Below are 12,361 nucleotides of genomic sequence, written 5' to 3' on the forward strand. Positions count from 1 at the left end.
GGCGCACACAAACACAGACACACACGCACAAACACACACACACACACACAGAAACACACACACACAGAGACGCACAAACACAAACAGAGACACACACACACACACAGACAGAGACAAACACAAACACACAGACACACACGCATAAACACACACACACACACAGAAACACAAACACACACAGACGCACAAACAGAGACACACACACACAGAGACATGCACACGCACACACACACAAACACAAACACAAACACAAACACACACAAAAATAGACAAACACACAGACACACAAACACAGACACACACGCACAAACACACACACACAAACACACATAGAGAAAGATAGACACACAGAAACACAGATATCCACACACACACACACACACACACACACACACAGCCAGACACACAAACACAAACACAAACAAATAGACAGACAGAGACACACACAAACACAGACAGAGACACACACACAGAAACACACACACACACACACACAGAGACAAACACACAGACACACACACGCACAAACTCACACGCGCGCACACACACACACACGTACATGTTAAGGAAGTGTGGCAGCACAAACCGATGCACTGGGAAAAGCTTATGTAATATGCCAAAGTAGATCTCAATGAAAAAAAAATGACTCAAACTGAAATAAAAACTAAATAAAAATATGAATCACATTTTTTTTTAAATAATAACCTAAAATTTAAAAATTTAAAACTGAAAATTTAAAAAAACAAGCCAATTCAAAATATTAATAAATACTATAATACTACCAATACAGAATAGTAAAACAATAGAAATGTTAACCATAGTTTATTAGCTTTATTCATTCTATTAGATTCTATCAGATTGAACTGCTTGGCCAAAACTAAGGCCGTGATCGGATCACAAGTAGACGAGGTAAAGGGGTCATCTATTTCAGATCTTTAGATCAAATGGACGATATATGATGGACACATTACATTGACAAAAGAAAAAAACTGAGAGATGTTTTAGAATCCGTTAACACCTCTATTTAGTAAGGGTGGGAATCGCTACCCACCCCCCACAAGTTTATATCATCGCGATACCTAAACCGCGAAACAAAATGATTGAGATTTTGTAAAATATCGTATTGCATTATATTGTATTATGAGTATTGCAATAACATATTAATGTGCACTTTACTTTCACTTTGGAATTCGTTGTTATTCTTAGTGAAAATTACAACAACAAAACTCCCAAATCAAACAAAAGTCCTTAAAGGGGGGGTGAAATGCTGTTTCATGCATACTGATCTTTTTACACTGTTAAAGACTTGGAATCCCATACTAAACATAGACAAAGTTTCAAAAGTTAAGGTGGACGTTTGATGGGAGTATTTCTTTGTCAAAAATACTACTTCCGGTTAGTCATAAGTTTCGGCAAGTTTTTTGCGATCATGCGTCCCCTTTGACGTTAATGGGGGCGGAATTTCCTTGTATGGGCCTTACGGACAATTCTACCGGAAGCGCGTGAGAGAGAGCGAGGGAGAGAGCGAAAGTAACAGGCTACGCCCATCAAAGCGCTGGCTCGTAGGCGTGTGATGTGCACAACTAACAATGACATCAAAAAAGTGCGTTTTTGGTTGCCAGACCAAGACAGTCCTGCACAGATTCCCCAAAAACCCCGCGTTAAGGCAACAGTGGATGGAATTTGCTTTTCCGGATCAGCAACTGAGTTCCGCGAATGTTTATATCTGTTCGCTGCATTTCGGTGCCGACTGTTTCATAAACAAGGCCCAGCTTGACGCCGGCTTTTCCAATCGCCTAATGCTGAAGGATGGAGCAGTCCCAACGATAAAGGTCCCAACATTAGAACCGCAGGCTGTGAGTAAGACTGCTTCAAATGTCTGTGTTTTTGCCTATGCTCATCAAGTAGCCCAAACATGATCACGTATAGTTAATTGATCAATGGAGCATGCGATGTGTAGTGCGTGTACATTTGTTTAGCTGGCCACTATATGTGTAACTTTATGTTTGTGTATTGTAAAAGCACTCCAAACAACAATACACAAAGAGGGGGGAAATATGTTGAACTAAATAAGCACGCTTCTTCATTCAAATGCGCTACTATTCCGTGTCTTTCTATGTAAACACTAACTTAGCCTGCCGTGCAAAACCAGTCCGCTTAATAACGTTACAATTGTGTACACAAACCACACGTAAACACACAAACACACACAGACACGTCTCGTGTCCTCATCTCGTTAGGCTCACGCTGCACGTTCAGTTTTCAATTGTAGTTAATCTTTTCTCTAACTGAACTAAATGATTAATGACTACTAAAAAAAAAAAATACAATGGAGGGCGGTGTCACAGTAGGCAAGTGATGCAAGATTCTGTTGCATTGCAGTGCGCAGTTAGCTTGCACTTGCATGACAAATCAACACGTAACTAACAAATAAACATGGACAGAGCGGAGCGGTCCACGTTCAGAAATATGCGAGAAAGCGCTTCCTGCACACACAGCCCACTGCGTTCATGTGTGTGTGAGCGGAGAGTGATATTCCTATCTGAAAGAAACATTTCTAATTATTATTTCGCACCTTTTGTGCGCGGGGCTTACAGTAAAATTCTGCACAATACGAGCAGAAATTCAGTTCCTGAAAATATCAATACAATATCACTACACAAAATATTGCGATACTATGCTGAATCGTTTTTTTCCCCCCACCACTACTACTTAGCGTTGCCCACTTGTGATCCGATTGACCAAAACACATCATAATACCAGGTGTAAACAGGGCCTATGAGAGAAATTAAGAAACTAATTAATATAGTTTAGGTTAATATAGTTAAACTAAAACCCTTTAAAAAGCAATTCAAATAAGCATTAAAATAAACATTTTATTTCATCAATTTCTATCTTTACAGAGATCTGATTTCATGGCGCTGGATTGGTTTTGTTTTAAGTGACAGCGTCTGGTGTAAAATGACAGAGGGAGTGAATTAAACACAGCTAACAGGGACACAAGCACATGAAGGCAGACAGTGATGTGAGATGTGAGGTTGGGAAGCACCAGCAGCCATCATGGGGCTCCGGAGCCACGCGGCCCAAAGCTCTGAGGGGCTTCCGAGTTCAAACATTTACCTCAGCCACTCCACGTCAGACCCCAGAGGACTGTAACAAGTGCAGCCCTGGAAACCACCAGAGGCCCAGCAGATCAAACCAAACATTGAAATACACACAAAGACAAAACAAACAAAAAGAAACACACAGCAGAGACAAAAACGCTGCAGACAAAACCCTCATGAACTGCATAATTCAGGCTGTAACTGCAAGTCATGAATTGAGACGAGGTTCTGTCATTGGACAAGACCATTTTATCATTTTACCAGATTGGACTCTTGGTTTTTCTTTTTTGTCTTGTGAGATGTTTTCAATATTGTGTACCTAAGGCCATTGTCAGAAGTTGAAAAATATCTGATTTATAAAATAAAATAGATTTTGTGGCATCTGTTTGGATGTGAATGAACTTAATTTAATTTACATAAATAATTGTATGAATAAATCAAATTATTAAAATATAATTGATAAATGATTAGTTAAATATAAACAAAATAAAATAAAAAAATAATTGTATAAAAAATAAATAAATTAAAACATATTAAATAGTTACAAAAAAAATAATGAATGCATTGCAAAATATAAAAATATAAAACTAATTTATATTTTTTTTAAATAGAGCAAGTAAGTAAATAAACAAATACATACATACTGTAAAAGTAAATATAAATAAGTAATGTAAAAATATTTTGTATAAATAAATATAGCATGCCAGAAATGGCCTATCATACTGAAATGAAAAACAATTACAGTCTGAATAGGGCTTAAGTGTAAAATAATTAAAGACAAGAATAAATCAGGCGTTTAACAGCAGTGATGGTTGTGCGGAAGAATGCAAAAGGTGTGAGTTTACCTGTCAAGGCGGAGTCTCGTGCGACGTCCCACACCTGAATGCCCCTCGCAGACGCCACGGCGAGCAGACTTGAGGCCGCGGGGTGAAAGACAACAACCTCCAGACGCCCGTCTCCGGGGCTCAGAGTGACCTCAGCATTACTGGGCTGATCCTCATCCGGATCACACACGCGCCACAGTTTCACCTGAATGAGGAAAGAGAAGAGAGAACTATTATTTAACACTACCACAGTGTGGTATTTCCTAAATATATATGCTAAACCAAGGATATTTGTATGCAGTCTTTTTTTAATTTATTAAAGTCTTACAAAATCATGGTCTAATGGAGTACAATTCATCGGTGTACTAATAAAATGTTTGTTGACAGACAAACAGACAGAAAGAACAACAGATAGACAAACAGAAAGAATGACAGACCGACAAACAGACAGACAGAGCGACAGAAAGAAAAGAGACAAACATAAGGATAGACAGGCCAAACGACAGACAGACAGAACGACAGACAGACAAACAGACAGAACGACAGACAGACAGAATAACATACAGAACAGACATTCAGACACAGAAAGAGAGAATGACGAGAGAGAACGAAGTTCAGACATATAGACAGACAACAGACAAAATAACAGACAGAACCACAGACATTCAGACACAGAGAGAGAGACAGACGAGAGAGAGCGACAGATAGAGAGAGAACGTCAGTCAGACATATAGACAGAATGATAGACAGAGAGTACGACAGTCAGACATTTAGACAGAACGACAGACAGGATAACAGACAGAACAAAGACATTCAGACAGAGAAAGAGAGATAGACGAGAGAGAGCGACAGTCAGACATAGCCAGAATGATAGACAGAATAACAGACTTAACAACAGAAAGACAAACAGAACGACAGACAGACTGAACAAACGACAGACAGACTGAACAAGAGGCATTCAGACGGAGAAAGACAGACAGACAGAACAAACGACAGACTGACTGAACAAGAGGCCTTCAGACAGAGAAAGACGGACAGACAGATCGACAGAACAACAAAAAAAACAGAACAACAGAAAGAACAGACAGCGAGATAAACAGAACGACAAACAGACTGAAAAAATTACAGACAGAACAACAGACATTAAGACAGAAGACAGAGAAAGACAGTCAGATGACAGAGAACGACAGAAAGAACAACAGACAGATCGACAGATAGAACGACAGACAGACTGACAGAACAACAGAAAGACAAACAGAATGAAAGACAGACTAAACAAACGACAGACAGAACAACAGTCAGAAGACAGAGAACGACAGACAGACAGACAGACAGACAGACAAAAACAGACAGATGACAGAGAACGACAGACAGATAAAAGAAAAAACGACAGTCAGACAGATTTACAGATAGAATGACAGACAGACAGACAGACAGACAGACAGACAGACAGACAGACAGACAAATGACAGAGAACAACAGACAGATAACGACAGACAGGCAGATAGAACAACAGACAGACCCAGACACAAACAGCCAGATAACAGAGAACAACAGACAGACAGAAAGACAGACATACAGACAGACAGAGAACGACAGACAGACAGAAAGAAAGACAGACAAACAGAAAGAACAGACAGAGAAAACAAACAGAACGACAGACAGACAGACAAAAACATACAGATGACAGAGAACGAGACATACAGAGAACGGCAGAAAGAGTGACAGGCAGACAAAAAGAACGACAGATCTACAGACAGACAGACAGAAAGAGAAAAACAGACAGATGACAGAGAACGACAGACAGATAAAAGAAAGAACGACAGACAGACAGATTGACAGATAGAACGACAGACAGACAGACAGACAGACAGACAAAAACAGCCAGATAACAGAGAACAACAGACAGATAACGACAGACAGGCAGATAGAACGACAGACAGACAGACAGACAGACAGACAAAAACAGACAGATGACAGAGAACAGACAGATAACGACAGACAGGCAGATAGAACAACAGCCAGACAAAAACAGCCAGATAACAGAGAACGACAGACAGACAGAAAGACAGACATACAGACAGAGAACGACAGACAGACAGAAAGAAAGACAGACAGACAGACAGACAAACAGAAAGAATAGACAGAGACAACAAACAGAACGACAGACAGACAAAAACATGCAGATGACAGAGAACGAGACATACAGAGAACGGCAGAAAGAATGACCGACAGACAGAAAGAACGACAGATCTACAGACAGACAGACAGAAAGAACAACAAACAGACAGAACGACAGACAGACATCATGGAATCTTCAAACAGTACGCTAAAGCTATGAGATTTGTTCAGTAATTTATTTTCTAATATCACAAGAGGCTGATATAAATTCACAGCAGTTTACCGGAAGCAAAATGGTATTTTAGCAGAAGCCATGATTAGCACTGAGACAGAACGGGTCTCACTCTGGGACTACTAAACACTAAAAAAGTGTTTGGAGCAGATGTCAGGTGGAGGCCAGCTGTGCAGAAATATGAAGGCATCAGCAGACAGACTCGTGTGTGTGTGTGTGTGTGTGTGTGTGTGTGTGTGTGTGTGTGTGTGTGTGTGTGTGTGTGTGTGTGTGTGTGTGTGTGTGTGTGTGTGTGTGTGTGTGTGTCTTCTTTCTGCTGAGCTTTTAATGAGAGAAAGGAAAACCAGAGCCGAGTGACAGCAGCGTCTGCCAACCTCCTCAACATCTGTGTAGTGTTAAAGTTGCTAAAAATGCTATTTGTAGAAGGTGATATAACAATACCTCCACAGTACCTCGGATTTTAAGCTGAACAGACAATACAGATCAGCAGATGCCATTAATAAAAGCACGTTGCTCTCTGCTGATGGCCAATGATGCACATTCTTAAAGACTGAACCCAGAAAAGAAAAAAAATCGGAATTTAAAAAAAAAACTTTCAGATTAAAATGAAACCTATTCAACCTGTTTAGTGAGTAAACAAAAATAATAATACTAATTAATAAAAAATAAATTAAGAAAAATTTAAGTAAACAAAATACATTACAAAACATTAAAAAAAATACATTTAAATAAATAATTTTCAAAAACGAAATACATAAATATTAAAATAAGTCAATTATATTTGAAAAAATAATTTTAAAATAAATACATTTAAAAATAAGCAAATTTGCAAATAAATGTAATCGTAAAATACACTTTAAAATGTAATTACATTCTTTAAAAAAAATTATATAAATGAGTTATTATTAACTGAGTAAATACACACAGTCTAGATTTAGGTTTATTTATATTTATATTCTATAATTTTTCAGGCTGCTACACTGAGTTTCTATAGGGAAAATAGTCAGGCTTTGATATTATTGAAGATGAGTATCAAGTATTGTTCAGAGATTTAAGGTAATGTGCTTATAAAATTCATGATATTATATTATAAGACCTACTATATATTGTGGTTTATCATTTTATTGTGTATTATGCTATCAGATTTCAGATATACCTAAACGTGGTTGGTCACTCAGACAGTTTTTATCTCTCAGTCTAGCAACCTAAAACGATCGCTGCTTTAGCATGACTCACAGTCTCATCAGCCGAGCAGGTGGCCAACAGGTAGTCATCGAACGGAGAGAAGTCCAAGTCGGTCACGAGGTCTGGGACAGAAAGATCGGAAGAAGAATCAGGACAAAGTCACACAGGTTTATTTTTAGTACACCGTGGCACTGGCCTGATGCATCTGCTGACACACAGCATCCAAACAGTGCTTTTATTTACTCAGGCATCCTCACAGACAACCATTTTTGCTCCAGATGAAGTTAAATGAGCCCAGCATGTTAGTTGGGTCAATAGTACTGTCTTACCAGCATGACATGAAATCTGGGTCACGGTCCACTTCCCGTCAGATCCGGCATTCACAGAAGACAGGCCGACCATTCCACCTCCTTCACAGACAGGATAAACAAGGTTATGTCTAAAAGCATTGTTTACAAAACTCAAGACTGGTTCCCCTGCTGTTTAATCTGATCTGGCATCAGTTTTTATGCATTCGTTTAGTGCAGACGTTATCAGAGGTGCCCAAACGATCGGACAGACATGCGACAGAATCAAGGGTTCGTACCAGCCTGATCCGTGTTGAAGGCCACGAGACTGCAGCTGGATTTGATGTGGTTGCCCTGAGACAAGAAGGAACCTCCACGTACGTTTGCAATCCAGCCCTGAAAGGAAAGACAGGGATGTTTTTACATCAGCTGGCATCTTAAAATGAAGACAAAACTTGCATTTGGTTCTGCAGGAGTACCAGATGATGATGAGAAATATTCAATTAAGATGTACAATTACATCATCACTAAATATCTCACTTAAGAAACACCTACTAAACACTACTAAACCCATTTTAAAATGATAAATCATAAAATAAATCATAAATCATTTTTATGATAAATCATAAAAAGGTTAAATAAAAAACAATTTATTGACTTTTTATACTTTATTTGCTTTAAACATTGTGTACAATTTAAATAAGTAACTCAGTTTAAAATTTAAAATACAAACTTACTATAAAATAATGTAATATTAAAATAAATAACTTTACATAATACAATCAAAATAATTTATTTTAAAATAAAATAAAAATGTCCTAAATAAAATAAATTAAAATAACAAAAACAACCAAACAAGCTAAATAAAAAAGCCTAAAAATTTTAATTTAATTTAAAAAAATGTAATTAAAAATGTCAAATTAAAATACAACACTTAAAAAAATATATTAAATATTTTATGTTGACCTGCAATTCATGTGAACATTAACCAACATCAGAGAACCGTGAACATGCAAATGTGCTGTTACATTATTGAAAAATTTACCCAAAAAAAAGCTACCAAGTAAATGTTTTAACAGGATTCAAAAGACAAGAAAGGATTCCCAGCTTTTAGGAAATGATCTTAAGATCCATGGTCCTTTTGCTGGTTTTTCTTCAGATTTGAACTAGATTTGACATCAAGTGGTGACCCTAAATATCACTACTGTTTTGTGTCCATACGTCTAAACCATGCCTCACAGATCCAATGAGAATGGCATTGAAACAATGCAACTGACACTGCACGAAGCTCATATGACACTGAGAACATGCCATGGCGATTCAATAATACTGAAATTATATAAGTTTAAGTGATAACATTTCTATATTGAAAAATGTTTAGCTATGTAAGTAAATTAATGTCAAATGCACTTGAAGCAAAAAAAGCAGGTTTAGTTGCACTAATTGAAAAAAATATGTATTGCATTTGATTGCTTAATATTGGAAGTAAAATCTGAAAGGTGAATATGGATTACCGAATTTTTAATAAAACAAATGTGAAATGTTTTAAATTAAAATATTCACAGATTAAATATACAAGTTCAGTATATGACATGAGTTTATCATTACACCCATATAATAGTATAAAAATAATAATAAAATAACACTGGAAGGAACACACCTAAAGCTTTGAGACGTTGACAAAATAAGATACTGATTGAAAACAGCTGATGCATCTGACATCACAAACAGGAAAGAGGAAACGGATAGAAACGCAGCCCTTTCTCCAGCCAACGGCGCACAAACACACACAAACACACACAAAGTGGCAGATATACTTGAGGAAATGCATAAGAACTCCTGCAAAGCGCAGCTGTACGCTTTCAAATGTCAACAAGACACAACACGCAGAGGGTGAACGTGTTCCAGCTGCATGAACCTGGACCAGAGAGAAGACACTCAGAAGGACAGCTGTGAGAAAACCTTAAACATGCATGTGTCAGTGCATTCAGGCGTAAGAGACAAGTGCACGCTCTTGTGTTGCATCTCCAGGGTCTGTCTGTGGTGTCGTCTGAACAGGATTACAGAGAAACTCAAGACACGATAATGAGGTGACGACAAGCCAGTGCATTACACGACAAGATATAAACAAAATATGAGTTAAGGTCTTCTACACTCTCAGAAAATTGGGACAGTACCATTTTAAAGGTTTTAATATGGACTCTTTAGGTACAAATGTGTATCTTTTAAAAGGGTACCGCCCCAAGTGACAGCTTCTGTTCCTTTTTTTCTGAGACTGTAGCTTCTTAAAAAGCAAAGAGAATATGCATATGAAACTCTAAACCTGAAATCCATAACCAAACCCTTCAGACTTCTCCCTCTAGCAAAAAACATATTCATACAAACAAGTATAACCTACATCCTGGACAACAAGACTGGTGAAAAACAATCCAAATGTCTTAAAGGTTTGGGGTTGGTAAGATTTTTTGTTCACCAAGACAGTGTTTATTTGATCCAAACAAAAAGTACTATTGTGAAATATTATTACAATTTAAAATAAGTTTTCTATTTGACTATATTGTAAAATGTTATTAATCCCCGTGCTCAAAGCTGTATTTTCATAATCATTACTGCAGTCTTCAGTGTCACATGATCCATCAGAAATCATTCTGATATGATAATCTGATAATCTGATAATAATTATGGTTATTATCAATAATGAAAACAGTTGTGCTGCGTCTAATAAGCTATGATGCATTTTTAGTCCTTTTGTAATATAAATCTTTTGTAACTTTATAAAATGTCTTTAATGTCACGGTTAATGCAACCTTGCTGAATATGTTTTTTTGAATCATCCATCCTGTTTTGATCTCATCTTACACTTACAGAGCTTCAGTCAGCTCTTTACATCGAGGAGCTCAACTGAACGTCCTTAAAACACAAACTTGTTTGTCAATCTTTAACAGTGTGACCTCCTGTCATGTGACTTGAATACTGTTTCAAGACAGAAACAGAAGCCAGAAACTGGACATCAGGTAAAGGTGATAATAACATCTGCCATATACACATGCTGACTCAAACTTTGGGAAAACACGCTCGCATACTAAATGTCTCAAAGAGGTCAAACTCGCATATGCGACCACATTTCACAAGAGGCGACCAAAATTAGCCAATGGCTAGTAAACTGTACGATTATAGTCGCCTCTTGCCTGCAATTAAGTTAGAGGCAATAAAACAAGTTTAGCTCAGATGTTATATCATTGCCTGCTGAGCTTTATGCACGGTGGCTTGGTTGAGAGCACACACACACACACACACACGGCGGTCAGAGTCGATTTATGCTAAAATAATAACCCCAACGCTATGTTTTGTTTTGCACAATTCTTTGCGCTTCTGTGTTCGTCAACGCCATAGACTGTACAAAAATATGGATGTAGTGTCTGTGACATCACCCATAGGATTCTGAAGAGCAGTTAAGAAGCGCAAAGAAGAGACGAGCTGGCCGTTGCCATCTTGGCCACGCGTGTCATATCGCGTCACTAAGGTAATGAAAACATAATGGTTCATTATATTGCATTTCTGTCAATAGATCCTATAAATACTACACACTGCGCCTTTAAGTCCAAAGTATGGAAACCCTGTACTTGACATAACCTTTTCTCTGGCATTTCATTTCCATATGTAGACAGATATCCTGATGTATCATTATAGGATTGTCTAGCAAACAGCAATATATTGATTAAACCAGAATTTCTGTATTGTGGTATTATTGGTGTCGTATCGTGAGGTACCCAGTGATTCCCACCCCTAGACTCGCTGCTCTTGACTGAATAACTTTGTAACTTTAAAAAAGATTCTAATCTAAATGTAATTTATACAGTGAAGACTATGCAGTGTTAGTGATTTTTCGATTTCTATATAGTCTACCAAATCGGTATCTAACTACTATTAGAGATCTAACTGAAAATCACGGTTCATTTCATTTGCTCTATTGTGTTCATTTGTGACATTGCTTGTGGTTTGAGGATCATTGTTCTTATATGATTAGACTGTTTACATGAGTTAAATAGTTCTTGAAATTGATATTTTATATTATATTTGTCGAATTTTTAATTTGCGTTGTTTTTGCATGTCAAGTAAAAATTCTGGCGAGTAAAATAAAAACTAGCCAATGACATCTCGAGCTTCAGTTTGTCCATAGCGGGTTGTGTTTTATAATACGGTCATTTAAATGTTTGATAAGGATATTTAATAAATAAGCAGTTTAGACACTAAGCTGAGTCACCAATTGATGTCAAAATGGGTTCTTGAAGCAAAACCAGATGAAAAAAATAAATAAATCACACTGCTGTGATATCACATCTTGTTATCAGTGACAAAATGGCACTTAAAATATTTTGTTATCTAATGCAATGATATTCACACATTGCATGTGCCGTACACATGAACACACAAACACGCGTGTCAGTGATCATATAAAGCTCAGGTATGTGAAGAATTCACACTGAAGGTCTGTAAACCTCAGGGCTGTTATTTAACACTACCACTGACAAGAAACAAAAGCTCCCATCTGTTGCTGGAAAGATTGTCTAAAACGAAGAAAAATCATTCTTCTGCATCACTGAAGAG

General features: G+C 37.3%; 1 protein-coding gene across 2 annotated transcripts in view; it reads right to left on the reverse strand.

Annotated features, from left to right (window-relative positions):
- coro7 (coronin 7) overlaps positions 1 to 12,361 on the reverse strand; it is a 173,048-nt gene that overhangs the window by 159,590 nt on the left and 1,097 nt on the right. For both annotated transcript variants that reach the window (XM_067422754.1, XM_067422737.1), the window contains exons 2-5: positions 8,053 to 8,149; positions 7,796 to 7,876; positions 7,518 to 7,588; positions 3,950 to 4,133 (exon numbers count right to left, since the gene is read on the reverse strand). In XM_067422754.1, coding sequence (XP_067278855.1) covers positions 3,950 to 4,133; positions 7,518 to 7,588; positions 7,796 to 7,876; positions 8,053 to 8,149 — 433 coding nt within the window. The remainder of the gene's footprint in view (positions 1 to 3,949; positions 4,134 to 7,517; positions 7,589 to 7,795; positions 7,877 to 8,052; positions 8,150 to 12,361) is intronic.

This window comes from Pseudorasbora parva, chromosome 2 (assembly GCF_024679245.1).
Source record: "Pseudorasbora parva isolate DD20220531a chromosome 2, ASM2467924v1, whole genome shotgun sequence".
Lineage (NCBI taxonomy): Eukaryota > Metazoa > Chordata > Actinopteri > Cypriniformes > Gobionidae > Pseudorasbora > Pseudorasbora parva.